Genomic DNA, 16,846 nt, shown 5'->3' on the forward strand with positions numbered 1-16,846 from the left:
TATCTAAAGGTACACAACAGTGATGATGATATATGCAGATACTGATTGCAGCATGTTATATAAAAACAAAATATTGAAAACCACTCAAAGGTACATAAATAGGGAATTTTAAGTTAATTATGGTACATTCGTTCATGTAATGGCATACTGTATAGCCATTTAAAAGAACGAGTCAGGTTTAAATAACTGATGAGGACTGCTTTCCAAAATGTAGTGTTACATGAAAAAAAAATCAAGATATAGAAAATCGTTTGTACTTCATGCCATCATTATTGTAAAAGGGAAATTTTGCCAATGTTAAGAAATCTCTACAAGGATCAATAGGAAACAGTGGTAGCCTGTTGGAAGGTGGAACTAGGTGTCAGGAAAACAGCAAAGTTAGAAATACTTACCTTCACTGCCGTCTTGCTCTTAGTATGTGTCTTTTAATTTTTCACCTAACCATGCATTTCTTGCTTTTTTAAAAGGAGACAATTTAAGTATATAATTGGAATAAAGATTAGAATAACTAATAGAAAATATATGCCCCTATGGTTACACTACAAAAGTATTTTGGTGCAAAATGTCTTAATATTTCCTGAAAATATTTTTATCATAAAAGGTGTCCCCAAAATGGTATTCAGATCTCAGAATTCTACATATTCCTCCTTAATAGGTCATGGGTCTAGAAAAAAAAAAAAAAGCCCATACTATATACATAGGTATAAACATTATGGCTAACGGCTGGGCCTGGTGTCTCACGCCTGTAATCCCAGCACTTTGGGAGGCCAAGGTGGGTGGATTACCTGAAGTCAGGAGTTCAAGACCAGCCAGACCAACATGATGAAATCCTGTCTCTAAAAATACAAAAATTAGCTAGGTGTGGTGGTGCACACCTGTAATCCCAGCTACTCAAGAGAGAGTGAGGCAGAATTGCTTGAACCCAGGAGGCGCAGGTTGCAGTGAGCCGAGTTCCTGCCACTGCACTCCAGCCTGGGCGACAGAGTGAGACCCCGCCTCAAAGGAAAAAAAAAATATGGCTAAACTACAAAGATAACAAAATATCAATGAATTAAGTAATTCCTAAAGGAATGTGTGGATCTTTCTTACAAGTATATGATAGGCAGGAAGCCATTGGGAGACCCTGGCAAATGGACACAACTCACTCCATTCTCCTATCTTCAGCCCATTGCCTCTGCTCTGATGGGAAACAGATGATAAATGGGAGCAGATGGACATTCACTGAGTTGTCAGAGGGATTTCTTGGGAAAGAAAAGGGATCAGAGAATCCTAAAATCAAGGAAAGATCAGACTCTGGATATGGGATTGTTGGAGCCTTTGGGTCAGCATTGCCATTCAGGCTTTCCCCTTAAACTATCTTCTCTACTGAGTAAGAAGCCATTGGGCAATTGATAAAAATTACAAATGTATCTGCCATTTGACCACACATAAAAATTTATTCTGCAGAAACGCTGAGAACACACAAAACAACATTTTTAACATATGTTCAAAGTTTTTTTTATAATTGCTTGTGTTAGCAAAAGATTAGAATCGACACAAATGTTCATCAGTAAGAAACTTGCTAATAAATTACAGTATAGCCATACAATGGAATGCTGAGTCCATAAAAAAGTAAGGAGGCAGCCAGGCAAGATGGCTCATGCTTATAATCCCAGCACTTTGGGAGGCTGAGGTGGGCAGATCAGTTGAGCTCAGAGCTTGAGACCAGCCTGAGCAACATGGCAAAACTCAGTCTCTACAAAAAATACAAAAATTATCCAGGTGTGGTGGCTCATGCCTGTGGTCCCAGCTACTTGGGAGGCTGACGTGGGAGGATGGCTTGAGCCCAGGAGGTAAGGGCTCCAGTGAGCCAAGATTGTGCCACTGTACTCCAACCTGGGAGACAGAGCAAGACCCTGTCTCAAAAAAAAAAAAAAAAAAAAGTAAGGCGGTCTATAAAGAAAACCTTTCAACAGGTACAGTTAAGAAAAAGCAGCAGCATACAAAGCAGTGTATAGAGTATGCTTTCATTTGCACAAAACAAGTAGGTGGTAGGGGAGAGATCTATTGCAATTTACCCATAAGTAGGTAAAATATTTTTAAAAGTATACCAAAAACTGATCATGCTTGTCGCTCTGAGGAGGGATATTTGAGGAAATGAATACATTTTCTCCTACAAAATAAATTAATATTTTCCAAAGATTGGTGGAGAAATTTAAAACACTGCAGAAAATCAATGGGAAAGGGGCAAGAGTGTCTGCATGTCACAGTGGGAGGCAATAATGAGGATTAGGCCATCAGAATCCCTCTCCCTTGCCCTTCCATTTCCCCCGCGATGAAGGCCCATCCCTGTGATGCATATCTTCCCTTAGCCACTGAAAGACACTGCATAGAATCACTGAGCATCACTAATTATCATCTGGAAAGCATGCAGTGGATTGAACTAACTCAAAATGCAAAGAACATGAATTCTATAGATAAAAAGCAACAAAAAGAAATGCTGGAAGTTACACTTGTTACAGGAGGTGAGGGAGAAGCCACCTATATTTTTGAAAGCTTATCAAAAATTTCCACAAAGCAAACACAGTGTTGTTTCTGGCACCAGAAGTGCCTTCTTGGTCCCAGTGTGTATATGCGTGGGCAACTTCAAGCAGTATATCCCTGTGGCAGGTATTTGAGGACAGATCTAGTTGCTGAACTGGCAGAGAGGAGAGTGCTTCCCTTTAGTTGGCCTGGACTTCTAGCTTAAAAAGTACTAAAATTTCTAATCCATAAAGGTTAAGACCTGGCCAGATTAAGCTTATGAAGGCATCTCAGGAAATCAGTAGATCTTAATAGTATTACATAAGATCAGTTCTAATTGGGGAAAAGAATAAAAGAGCAAAGCACTTTCTTTGAAACTTAACTTTGAAGACTACACATACTAACAAATTACCTGTTTGAAAAGGTCAAGATTCTTCAATGCTGATCATACTTTGGAATCTGCATTCCAAGACCACTTGAAGTTACCCAAAGGTACATGATGTTCTTAAACAACCTTTCAAGGAAAGTAGCAGTTAAATATTCTTAATCAAAAACTTCACTTCCTAAGGATTTGTGGATTCAAGTTTAGTGTTGCAAGTAATCATAAAATTACCCATTGCTCTGCTTTTATTCCTACCCCCCCCCCAAAAAAAAAACACCAGATTCTGCATTCTCACCTCAAAATTAGAGGAGGAAACTAATACACCAAGGACAATGAAGTGTACTTTGCTCTATTAGGCTGACCCCAGAATTCTGCTAGCAATCTTCAATATAGATGTAAACAGCACAATCCCCACCCCTTTTGAGAGCCCCTGCTGCTTCTTGGGTGCATACAGGTATAAAAATTGCTTTTTTTTTTTTTTTTTTTTGAGACGGCGTCTTGCTCTGTCGCCCAGGCTGGAGTGCGGTGGTGCGATCTCGGCTCACTGCAAGCTCCGCCTCTCGGGTTCACGCCATTCTCCTGCCTCAGCCTCCCCAGTAGCTGGGACTACAGGCGCCCACCATCATGCCCAGCTAATTTTTTGTATTTTTAGTAGAGATGGGGTTTCACCGTGTAAGCCAGGATGGTCTTGATCTCTCCTGACCTTGTGATCCACCCGCCTCGGCCTCCCAAAGTGCTGGGATTACAGGGGTGAGCTACCGCGCCCGGCCTAAAAATTGCTTTACATTTTAAATACTAATTCATGTTCAATGGAAGCTGTCATAGTTGTTGACCTCAAATACAAAGGCATTTACTAGTATAACCTCTCTGTGGAGAGAACACTATGTGTGGTCTTCAAAACAAATTGTAACGTTCTAACCGCTCTAATTTTCTCTTGATTATTTTAAAGAGAGTATTCAAAATCCAAATAATCAAAGAAGTATTCAAAATCCAAATAATCAAAGAAATATATAATCTATATAGTTTTGTGATTATGGATAGGAAGTTAATGACCAGTATAGGGAGCAAAAATAAATCATGTTCCATTTATAAGACTGAGTATCTTAACCCAGATAGGAGTAAGAAATGAAATGCAAAATTTAAATATTTTATTTACTAAATCAAAATTCTCTCCTCAAAACTAGTAGCCATTTCATTTGAAACGCAGAAATAAATAATTCAATAATTTTTCATCATTTCCAGTATCCATAATCATTAGCCAGTAATATGTTATACAACTAAAATTACTTGATCACTCCAAAATAGCTTCAGAATGAATTACTGTATCTCAGTCCCTATGTTTCACTAACCTGTAAGTTTATCTAAAGCCAATAAGAATCCAAAATTTTCACTTTACATGGAAGAGGCAGCAGGAAATGAGGTTCAGAGCTAACTAAGCAATGTCAAGCTGTAGGTGTAGGTTTCAGGTCTTTCCAAAATCTCCAGCAGAAACATAAGAAAACATCTCAGTTTTCCCTGTTCTTAAGGATAAATGATATAAAACCATCCTAATTCACATCATTTCCTTCAGAAACCACAAGTTGCTCAATAACAGCCAAAGAACTCAGAAACAGAATAGTTCTGTTAAAACTTGGAACTGGTTGTATTTTGAGTTTTCTTCACAATTCTATAAAATGCTTTCAACAAAATGCTATTGTCATAAGTCACATATACAGTCAAATCTCTGAGTAAACAGAAGGACAACTATACAAAAATACAATATTTGCACCCTATATAGTTTTTCTACATTAAGGAAGTTTTCAGATGCAGTTTAGAGCTTCAACATACCTTAGGAATACGCTTGTGTAATAAGAAAACTGTAGCTGAGAAATGTTAAACAGCTATTCAGGTACAAAAGTCAGAACTTGAACTCAGTTATCCTAAATTATCTAGTGCTTTTGGTTAACAATTGCTTCCACAGCATACACAGCTTTTAAAGATGAAATATACAACCCTGAAAAATCTTTATTACAGAGGTCTCCACTTGGTAGAAGGAGAGAAATAACAACATAATTAAAACATGCCATCAAGATGACAAAAAAATTACAGAGCAAGAAACACACATTTTGTGACAAACCTCGGAGTGATTTAAGATGCTGTGTGCTGTAAATATGCAATCATCAGTGTGTGAACATATTAAAAATTTTTCACCTGACAATAAACAGCCACATCAATAGTCAATAAAAGCAAAGCCCATGACAGTGAGAAAATCAAATGTTGAATTTTCAATATGCTAGAGACCTATTTAAGAGTCAAGAACACAAAACAAAGAATCAAAAAAAAAAAAAAAAAAAAAAAAAAAAAAAAAAAAAAAAAAAAAAAACAAGAAGCCAAGGGTATGACCTACAAAAGAACTATGAATACACAACCTGCCTATTTCTGGAGCGGGTCATGCTTTCCCCAGCAGGCAGGAATGTTGGGATAGAATGTTGGGTAGTACAGGCAGGAAGCAGCAGGACAGTTTCTATGCCCATTTAAGTAGCATCACTGATCCTTCCTTCCTCAGTCTTAGGGGAAGGATGTAAAGTTTCCCAGCTATATCTGGCTCTGGTTAGACATAGTGAGCCAGAAGGAGAGGTTTACCAGCTTTAGCATCCTGCAACATTAGTCGGTTTCTCCAAACAAGTCCATGAATAGGAAGATAGCAAGTAAAAATGAAGGGCAGCATGTTTTGTACAGATATGTGTATTTGACTCACATGAAAATTAAGTTAAACATCTCACAAATGCTCAACCAAATGGAATAAACACTCACCAAAGGGTCACTGCACTAAGGCATAAGATCTGCTAAATAATATAATGAGGGTACCACCACCTTTCCCAACTACAAATACACCTTCTGTGGGATAAGTTGGGAAGACCTATGCAGTAATGGGAATAGTTTCTTTTTGTTTTGCTATGCTGTTTTGAAAGAAAATTCCAAAGTGAATCATTCAGAAAAGAAGAGAACCAGAGCACCTCTGATGAGGAAGGAAGAATATCCCTTCCTTATGGGAAAGAACTACATGATTATCTAAAGGTCAAAAGAGCAAAAACATTTTTCACGTTAAATTCTTTAGAAGTTATTTGGAATCTTTACGAGGAGTCATATTAGATTGAATTGTTATACAATAGCAAGGCATTTTATTGAACAAACATAGTGACAAAACTTTTAATTTCATAAAGCCTTTCTTTAAAAAATAATCACGAGTTTTCAGAGATATTTCATTCCCTCTGAGCAGCCTCTTTTTGATTTGTTCTGCCCCTTTGAGCTGACTTCTCAGCCCACATTCCTCTACCTGTTTATATCAAAACAAAGACAGGCAGAACTCTGAACTGACAAGAGACATTTGGGCCATCTAAGATGCTAGAAAAATAAAATACACAGAAGGAAACATTCACCTTTGAGCTAATTTTTACAACCTTGCCAACTTCAATGTTAATGGTAAAGAACCATTTGTGCCTTTTTAATTGAAAGGAATTTTATTTCACTGTAACACAGAGAACCTTGGAACTACTTTGATTTTGGAAGCATAAACCTAAAAGGTAAAGCAAATGTTTGCCTACCTGCTATGTGTGAGCCACTGGGCTAGACCCTTTGTACAGTGGGTCAATTGCATTCTGTTAAAGGGAGATGGTGGTAACTCCAGTTTCCAGTAAACGAAAGAAGCAAAGCTGCTGGTGCAATCACTGGTTAGTCTATTCAATATTGTTTTAAGGGAAGATGATCCAAAAAGAAGAATGGTGCCTGGTGGAATTTAGTCTTCTACAGTGTCAGAAGTATTTGCACAGCTGGAGATTGCAGGTATAGAACTACTCATTTTTCATTCAGGATGGTTATGTGTGGGTGTGTTGGGCCAACAGAAGGGTCCTTTCTTCACATTTTGGTTATTAGAGTCTGTTGGTTCTCAAATTCCATACCAGGTAGGCAAATATTCATTTGCTTCACCTTTCTATCCCCAACCAGAGATTGTGGTCTTTATGTGCAATTAGAGTAAATCTGTGACTGTCACTGTCCCTCTTTCACAAAATTAAGGAAGACATTGTGAGTATCCTCAAAAATTAAAATAGCAGAGGGAACTCCTAATTTTCCTGAATTTAAATTTGCCTGACTCCTCACACTAGCAACCCTTCTCTAAGGCAGGCTTCTCCATTGCCAGCTCTAGCCTTTGTAACTACCGTTCTCTCTTCCTCTAAGCCCCTTCCTCACTAGCAATAAAATATATACCCCAATGTAGAACCCAACTTAGTTCCCATCATCTTACCAGAAGTGCCCTCCCACCCCCAGCACTCTAACGGTGCTCTGGAAATGTACTTAATCATTTGAAGACTATTTTTTTGCAGTAGGAGTGAGATACAATTTTAAGATCACAATAAAATACTGGGGACAAATTTCCTAAATTTCTCAAACTCTTTTGATGTAGCTCTAAACTTTACCATTAAAATATCCATTTGTGGTCATAGAAAAGGTGAAAATCACTTTTCTGATTTGGTACTTATTACATGAGGTTGGTTACTCAAAGAACTTACAAATAATGTTGTTTCAGAAGCTTTGTTTCATTATACTGGGTGGTCCATTTAAAATACTGTCAATACAACCCCATTTCAAAAAAGGATTTACAAATGGGCCACTTTACACAGCAGCTATGGTGAGGATTATATAAGTACTCTAAGGTTCAGAGTTTATTTTGTGTAAATATGGTCTAGACTCATTATCTTACCCCCATCTCCACGCCTGGAGAGAGAGAGAAAAAAAAAAAGAAAAGAAAAAAAAAAGGAATAAACCTGGTGAGAAAACAGGAAGGAGCTGCAGATTCTGAGGGAAAATGCTAAAATAAGCATTTAAGGTGGCTCTCTGTGAATGACAAAGCTGGGCCATAATACAGGTGGCTTAAGTTGAAAAGAAGCAAAATAAGGAGTCCAGACTTTACCTGAAAATCCCCAAGTCAGACCTGCAAGGCCAAGCCTTGCTCAGTAACGAGCCCTCTGATATGTGGGGTGAAGCCATGAACAAGGTGGAAAGCCCCACCTCCCAGGGAACTGAAGTCTCCAGGCTTGATACTCACGCTGACACTGTCCCCAGGACTGGCGAGCCCAGCCCCAGCAGCAGTCAATCCTCCCACCATAACGACATAGGCCAATCGACGACACTATTTGCCTGGGCCACCTACCAAACAAAAAGATTCAAAATAAATAAGGACACTTTTGAGAAGAAAGGTAATTTCCTCTTTATTATTACTTTAGAAAAAATGTCAACCACACCCAACAATTTTCTACAAACTCTTTTATGCCTGCAGAAATTTAAGGTTAAAACACTTTCACAGAAATAGTTCTGCTATGATCTAATGTCAAATTTCAGACAGTTAAATACCCCATCCCCCAACACACAAGGGTAGGAGAAAAAAGGGGAGGGAAAGATGCTTTCTTAACTAGAAATAGCACCAGCTAACACCAACAATTCTCAAGGCTGCCACTCACAGGATAGTTTCTGAAGCTTGAAATAAAACAGAGTCCTCAAAGACCCACACCTGTTACTGGGGGGAAAGCCAGGTTTGACTGATTCACCATAAACTGAAAAGTATTAAATAAGACATGTCAAAGCAGAAAAAAAAATCCTGCCTCATAAAAAGGTGGATGGGGGGAGGAGCAGAAAGAACGTTTCTCAAAAATCAAGTGTAACAGAGCTCTTTTTGAGACATAACTGTGGCAGAAACCAAAAAAACAAAAAAAGTACTAGAAAAAAAGTCTAAATAAAACCAAGGAGAGTTTAAAGTGTAGCTGATAACTCAAGTGTCCTTGTGGTTTGAAACTTGCTTAGATCAACAATTCATAGTATTTTCCTCTCTAATGTAAATAATGCCTAAAGAAAGTAAGTAATTTCAGGATACAGATTTATCCACCTCATTACACGTTGACACATTATTTGCTAAATTGTTTCCTTGTTTAGAGTCACACCTAAATGACTTTTTTCCTCTGGGTATCAACATTTTAATTGGCTGTTTTAGACATCTTTTAAAGTTACAAAAGCTATAAGCATTCACATCATATGCATATCTTGTGATGGGTTTATTGTTGCAAATATGTGTGCAAGAAATGCATAACATACCCAAATGTGAGCACAGAATTGCTTTTAAAAATAAAGTGAAAAGGTCTAGACTCTGGCTGCTATCACGTTTTCTTAAAGTCTCCTTATCTTTTATTTCCCCTTTTCTTTTACCTGCCTTTTTCTATCCCCAGCCCCAAAGCACAAAATAACCCCGAACTTTCTATTTCCTCCCACCAGGTAGTAAACAAGCAGCTGTGCTTTTTCTTGGCGCTCCACTGGTTCCCCTCCGTTCGCCTCCGGGTACAAGAAAGCGAATCAATTGTGGAACTGATTCGTTCCAAGATTGTAGGTAAAACAGGTGCTGCATCTTTCTTTAGGACTAAGCAGGGACCTACACGGAGGGGTGGGGGCAGGGGTCGCTGAAGGAAGACGACTGGGCGGCGGTGTGCGCCGGAGTAAAACCTTCCCGCAGCAGCCATCTGCACTCGGGGCGAGCCTGGTCTGTAATTGCGCGGAGGTGAGGGGGACCGAGCACACCCTCCCGACAGAGCCAGTGTCTCTCACACACCGGAGCGGCCCCGGAGCGCGGGAGGACTGGCTGAGTGACAGCGGAGACGCGGCCCGAGGTGGTTGGAACCTGTCACGGCACGCCGCCGTCAGGCTCGCCCGGGTCTGAGGAGCAGCGCAGTGTGTGCGCTCTCACACACACATCGACACACTCATGCTCACACTCACGGAGCGCCTACCCTCCGGTCCTCATTTTGAGCCTCCTTCCCTCAAGAAAACCAAATGGGGAGGCCCACAAATCTCCCCCGTAGCCCAGTTGCTGACTCGCGCCCACCCTCTGTGTGAGCGGCCCCGAGAGCCCCGAGCCGAGCCCGGACCTCCCCCCGGGCGCCTGGAAGCTTCCCCTACTGAAGAGCCGTCTAGTTTAGGCGCGGGAGTTTCCCGGGTAAGGGATGTTCCGCGCGTCACCTCGGCGTAGGTGGCTCAACCGCGCCCTCCGAGCTGAGATCCGGGCTCGAGCCGCTCCTCTCCCCCATTCCTAATTCCCGAGCCAGGGCGAGTCGCCCTCGGGGGGCCGCGGCTGGGGTCCCTGACTCGCAGGGGCTCGCCCGCCCCGCTTCGGGCGGGCACTTGGAGCCCTGGACCGCTCTCCTCGCGCCACGCTGTGAGGTGGCCCAACTTCTGGATGGGAGAGACGCCTCTCTGTCCGCGTAACCCCACGGGGAAACGTGACCCAAGACAGTGAGTGTGAAATTAGCGCGGGAAGGAGGAGAGGGATCACTGGGGCCCAGCTCACCTCCCGTCGAACTCGGCGGCCGCCTGCAGGTAGAGCGAGGACACCAGCACCAGCGCCAGGAGAAAATCCATGTTGGGCAGGGGGTCCTGGGGCGCGGTGCAGTGGCGCGCGAGGAACAGGTTGGGGTGGTGGGCGCCGATGGGAGGCGACCCTCTGAAAGTCTCGGGGAACCTCCAGCCCACGCCGCCCGGGCTACTGCTGCCACTCCCGGAGGGCAGCGGCGAGGCGTGCGGCCGGAGCAGGTCTGCTGCGCGGCGCTGGGAGCCCCCTCCCGCTCCCTCCTAGCTAGGGGAGGCGCTGCAGGGGGAGCTGCGCCGCCCGCAGGGAGGGGCGCCAGGGGCGGGCAGGGGGTGCGCGTGCGCCCGACTCGCAGCCCTCCCAGCCCGGGGCGAAGGGTGAGCGCTCTCGGCTCCTCCCCGGGGGCCCAGCCGGGCAGGCAACTCCGGGGCAGGGGCGCTGAGGGAAGGCAGTGGCTCTTGGGGTTAGCCAAGCGGGGCGAGCTCCAGCTTGGGAGAAAAGTTGCAAACCCTCTCTGGGAGAGGGAAAGCAGGGTGCCCAGTAGGAAAGGAGTCGAGGAGGAAAGGAGCCCGAGGCGTAGGTGCAAGCTCCGCAGGTTCCGCCCGAACAGGTGGTGACTGCAGGGGCGAACAGTAGCTTTCACCAGAGGGCGGAGAAGACCTAGAGCAGAGAGGTTTATGGGGCTGGAGCTGAGCAGTGTCTGCATTTACTGAAACCACAGCACGACTTGGACAAATTAGCAAAGGCAAACTCTGGGAGTTTGCTTTTCCCGCAGAGTTGGCAAAGGCGTATTTTTTATTTTTTAACTAACCAAAAGAAATATTTGGCTCTCCAGTCGGGTTTTGAAGAAGAAATGAGCAGACTGTTTCAGACTGTTTCTATCTCTAACAGCTCAACTCCGGAGCACATTAGGATAGGACTGCCCCTCTAGGGACCAGTGCCCGCCAGAGAGGAAGGGCTGCTATTGTCTATTAGTGTTGTGGTGCCTGATCTTGAGGGGATCACTTAGAAACCATTTTAAGTAATCATTGTTCAGTTGTTGCAGAGTAAAAAGTATTGTACTAAATAAAGGACTGTGTTCAAATGAAAACATGATTATCCTAAGATGTACATGAGTCCAGTCAAGTCACCCCTCTTCCCAACCTTACCTCGAAGGACAGCCTTGTGCAGTGATCATCTGTCATCTCCCATACCTCTCAATGTCCTCATTTCTCTTCCTCCAGTCCATGGCCTCCTTGCCTTTCTTGCACGTTCCAGGCATGCGCCTGCCTTGGAGCCAGTGACTGGCTGTTTTCTCTGCCTGGACCCAAATACCTACATGGTTCACACCCTCACTTCCTTCAGTCTTTGCTCAAATGTCACGTCTTCGAGGAGGCCAATCATGACCCTCCTATTTAAAACTGCAACTTGCCCTCTGCAAATATCTACATGGCATACACCCTCACTTCCTTTAGTCTTTGCTCAAATGTCACACCTCTTTGAGGAGGCTAGTCATGACCATCCTATTTAAACCTCTAACTTGCCCTCCTTCTGATGCTTCTTGGCCTGCCCTACTTTGTCTTTTCTCCGTACCACTCATCTTTTGTATTACTATATAACTTGCATAATTTTTGTTGGTATGTTTTCTTTCTGCTAGAATGCAAGCTGTACAAAGGCGGGTATCTTTATCACCTAGAACACTGTCTGGCACATAGTAGGTACTCATAAATGTTTGTTCAATTCATTTGCTACATTACAAACGTTCCCCCCATCTTCATTTTCTTTTTGAGGTTTCTACAACTTCAAATTTTTAATGGAAAGTTCTGTGGCAGGGTGATCTCACTATCCTGATCATTCAGCGTGTGTAAAAACAGGAATTTTCTTCAAGGAAAGGAAAAATAATGGTTTCAACTTAAATGACTCTTTGATTTCTAAGTTGTTTTCAGTTAGCAAAACAAGTTTCTATTTTAATCTCAAGAAAGATCCATGCCAATTCAGGCTTGGGACATTATTTTAGGCAAACAGCTTGGTGTCATCCATTTCAGGTCCTTCTAATGAAGTCCAAAAATGTAGGAGTCCAAATATTTTTTCTGCAGAAAATCAAATTTTTTGTAAGTGTAGGCATGGTTCCAGGTTCCAGTGGCTACTCCTTAGCTGTTTTTGTTTGTTGGTTGGTTAGTTGGTGCCTGGGTTAGATTTACAAATAAACCTCACTGGAGCAATGGATGATTAGGGAGAAAGGGGGTAATATACAGCTAAAAAAACTGGAGATCTAAGGACAAGAGCAAGAGTAGTGGGTGAAAACAGGATAAATAACTGGAGGAAAAAGTGTAGTGCCCCATCTGCATGTGTCTTTCTTTTGTTTTCCATATATTTGCTTTGGCCTAGAAAACGCTCCATTCCTCTTCCTTCTTCATTTGGACAGTCTCCGCTTACTCTTTGAGTTTAAATTTAGCTGACACACCCCCAGGAAGCCTTTTCTGACTTTTTGCTTGGCTGAGACTAGTGTTTTATATACTTCTATTACACTTTGCATCCTCTAAGGTAGCTCTTAATGTATTGTGTTGTAATTCCCTCCCTACCACTCTGGGTCCTGTGAGACATTAGTCTAACCAATAGAAGGGCCAGGGCAGTGCCTGTCTTGTCACTATATCCCCAGCACAATGCCTGGCACAAGGCTTAAGTTCAGCAAAGATTAAATAGATGGATTGGATTAAATTGAATTCTGCCTGGTGAACTTTAGCTTCTCCTTTGAGTAAAATGTAGCTAATTATATCAGTCTTTGTTGAATCATGAAATAAGGAGACTCTAAAGGACTTCCAAGGTCTAACTGGTTATTATGCTGCAACTATGACCACCAATGATCATTCCAAAAAAGAGGCGGAGTTGCCATGGGAGTGACATTTCATTATCTCAGTCTTAAAAACAAACGAACAAGAACGAGATCAAAACAGCTAGTTTTTAGCAATAACTCTACTGTTTTAGGGGGAAAACTTTTGATTAGGCTTCTTACCAGGTAATGACACCTTGCAGGTAGTAATCCTAATTTTCTCTTGCACAAATAATTTTCTATGACCAGCCACAATGTGATACAGATAAATAGCAAAATAGAACCACACAAACACAACTTCAAACCTTTAAAATTTAGAAGTTCATAGTCCTTTCTCTTTTCAGTAAATCTTTATTAAGGACCTATAATGTATTGGCAATTTCTAGCTAGGTGCTAGGATTTCAGCTAAGAACAAGACAAAGTCCTGCCCTGAAAGGGTTTACATTCCAGTCGGGGAGAAATACAAAAGGACTATGTAGAGAGGAAAAAGGAGTAACGAGAGGATGAAGGGAGGTTAGGGTTGTAGAAAATGATGGAGGTGTGATTGTAGATGGAGTGCTTTGGTCACCTTTGAGGAAGTAACATTTGAGCAGAGACTGAATGAAGTGAGGGAGAGAGCCACATGAGGGTGTGGGATGGAGCCTGTGTCCACGCAGAGGGTAGAGCGGTGTGTTTGCTCTATCAAGCTCTGAAATGACTTCTCATAGTTGGTGTCATACAAACCATTAAACAAGATATTGCTCCCCCTCTTCCTACACCCCATACACAGTAGTGGCACAGGCATAGGATGACTGCTTTTAAAAGCTCCTATTAAGAGAAAGATATACATAGCTGCTTGTTCTTTTGACTCCCAGCTGAGCAAGAATTATGAGCAATTTTGACTCCCAGCTGAGCAAGAATTATGGAGACTCTGTTCTGGCAGTGCAGAAAGTGCCTTTGTTAGACAATTGGGATACTCTGCTTCTCTTAGAGGAACTACCTTGTCCATAATCTTCCATAGCCATACCAGAAGTGACTGTTAGAGAAAATGCCTTCCTAGGGGGCTGTATATCATTTACAACACCTTTTCTGCTGGTAAACATTTGAAGACTTGAGTATTGCTTTAAGGAGCTAACAGATTCATGTTTCTGTGGCAACTAGATTTCCTTAAAACTAATAAGCTTCTGATCTAATTGCTTCCAGTCAGTTGCTTGTGGAAATAACAGCAAAGTCTTTTCTAGTCCTAGTTCTGAAGCCTGCTTTATTTCTTTGCTTCTTTGTATCCATACTTGACTTTCTCATCTTAATGGAGGCCACCTTGAGGCTAGCTGAAATAATAGTGTTGTTTAGGAGGGCGATACCTTACTCTGATCCTTGCCACAAGGCTTGGATCCCCTCATATTTATTAATGTTTGAGTCACAAAAACAGCTGTCTTCTTCAGCCCTGAGAGGCCCTAAATTTCTGAACATTCTCACTTCCTTCCATTTCTGCTTGCAAAGCAACCAGTTCTTACCTGAGTTCATCTTTCTTATGATACCTTACTTAAATCAACAAAGAACAGTGAAGTATGCTAACATTCTCATTTTTTACAACTATATTCCTTTGACTTGGATATGTGATGTGCCTTCCAAGTTGTTATAGATAACAGTTTTATGAAATAGCATAAGCATCACCAGCTTTCTAGCCTACACAGAGCAGCTATAGTTATGCCTTGTAAAACCACAATCCAACTATATAATCCCTCCAATGACTTCCCATCATAAGTGGAGTAAAAAACCTCTTTGCTCTGTCCTCCTACCTGTATCTCTAATTGCAAATTTGCCTGACCATTAAGAAAATGCAGAGTTTTAAATTAAGACATCATCTTTTCTGGTAACAATTTCTATGTCAGTTAAGGTGAAAGGTTAAAATGCTATAACAAAGAGACCCAAAATATAATGACTTTCAAAGATAGAAATTATTTCTTCATCATGTAACAGTCTGAAGTGAGTGTATCAGGTTGGTGGACAGCTCTGTTCCATGAGGTCTTTCAGGTCCCAGCTTGACAGTGACTCTCTCACCTTCACAGTCACTCTAATAGTTACCATTCTAGCTAGTGAGATGGAAGAAAAGAAAGTATGGAGGAGGCACACTTGTTCTCAGAAGGACTAGAGCCAGGAAATAGCACCTATTAATGCTGTTCAGTTTCACTGGGACGAACTAGATCAGATGGTCACATACAATTGCAAGGGAGACTGGAAAACATAGCCTAGTCATTAACTCAACCTTCTATCGCTATGGAAGAAGGAAGAGCAGAATTTAGAGAGCAACTAATAGTCACCACCACAGACTATTATGTGAAGTTACACTTCAGACAAGTGAAGTGTGAGATGTCTTATAGATAATCAAGTGCAGAAGTCAAATAGGCAGTATGCTGCACAACTCTGCAACTCAGAGAGCCTAGGGCTCAAGATGTAAATTGTTAGTCACAATAGTATTTAAGTCCCTGGGACTGGATGAGAGAAAGTAAATGTAGATGTAGAATGAAGAGAGTGGAGGGAGAGAGAAGAAATCTAATTAAGAGAACTAAGGACTAAGAACTAAGGATGTTCCAAAATTTAAGTAGGGAAGAAATCCAGGAAAATGAAAAGGAGGAGATAGGGGTGTAATGGGAAACTCAAGCAAGTATATTGTCTTATAAGCCAAAGATAGAAAGGTTAAATAAGATCAGGACTAAGAAGTGATCATCAGACTTGACAAGGAGATCGCTGGTGATCTTGAAAAGGCTAGTTTTTAGTGGAATGGTGAGGATGAGTGCCTGATTCTACTGTCTTGAAAAGAGAAAATAACTTCAAAAGCAAAGTAGAGGTGAGATGAGATTAGATTCAGTCTTCAAGTCAAAATAAAAAATTATAAATAACAACTGAAAGTACAGAATATCTAGAATGTATTGATAAAAACTATATTTAGTTATCTATACATGGCGACATCTGTTGCTATATTGCTGGTTAAAATCGCCCCCTGATTGGTAAACCACATTTAAACTGGAAGAACCAAATACACCTGTTAGCAAATGACTGGATCTCCTGTGTACAGTGACTATTAAGGGGCATATCCCTTGAAGGGACTCTGGGCACTATGCCTAAGGGGTTGTCACAAGAGATGCTCCAGAGGGGCGTGAGTCTATCAAGCCAGGACAGTTTCCCACCCATGTAAAGTGGGTCACACCTTACACCTGAGCTGTACTGCTGTGTAAAGTGTTCCACCAAAGAGACACACTTGATGCTACACTGGTCAACTGTGGTCACTGTCCTGTATCCTTCTGTATAAATAGATGCCAAATGTAGCCATGATAGTCTCGTGAGCCTGAAAGTTTACTTAAACTCAAGAAGAACTCTTAAGGGTGCTACAGACCCTATGATCAGCACTACAGAATCCAGATTAAAACAAAACAAAACAAAAACCCTATTCATAGAAGAGAGATGGATCTATTGAGATATATTTCTATCTGAAACAAAAAGCCAGAATACTATATAATGGTGAAATCTTGGGAGAATTCTTATTAATGTCAGGAACAAGAAGAGGGTGCTGATATCACTATTTTTTATTTTGGAATATCCTGGAAAGATTATTTGATGTAATTAGACAAGGAAAATATATATGAATACTTGAAAGCAAGAGGCCAAGTTCTCATTATCTGAAGATGATATGATTATATAACTAGACCATATAGTCGTTTAAACCCTATAGAAAAAAATAAGAATATTCAATAAGCTACATAGTTATAAAATTGGTAATTTAAATATGGGT

The 16,846-nt window shown here is 41.5% G+C and overlaps 1 protein-coding gene across 8 annotated transcripts in view; it reads right to left on the minus strand.

The window, feature by feature from the left end:
- Positions 1-10,880, minus strand: part of NPNT (nephronectin) — a 77,122-nt gene extending 66,242 nt beyond the window's left edge. For 2 of the 8 annotated variants that reach the window (XM_017862972.1, XM_017862969.1), the window contains exons 1-2: positions 10,251-10,880; positions 7,968-8,068 (exon numbers count right to left, since the gene is read on the minus strand). In XM_017862972.1, the coding sequence (XP_017718461.1) occupies positions 7,968-8,068; positions 10,251-10,321 (172 nt within the window). In that variant the 5' untranslated portion in view covers positions 10,322-10,880. The remainder of the gene's footprint in view (positions 1-7,967; positions 8,069-10,250) is intronic. The other 6 variants (XM_017862974.1, XM_017862971.1, XM_017862977.1 and 3 more) reach the window with 3 other exon arrangements.
- Between the last annotated feature and the right edge of the window lie 5,966 nt (positions 10,881-16,846).

This window comes from Rhinopithecus bieti, unplaced genomic scaffold, assembly GCF_001698545.2.
Source record: "Rhinopithecus bieti isolate Rb0 unplaced genomic scaffold, ASM169854v2 scaffold_64846, whole genome shotgun sequence".
Classification (NCBI taxonomy): domain Eukaryota; kingdom Metazoa; phylum Chordata; class Mammalia; order Primates; family Cercopithecidae; genus Rhinopithecus; species Rhinopithecus bieti.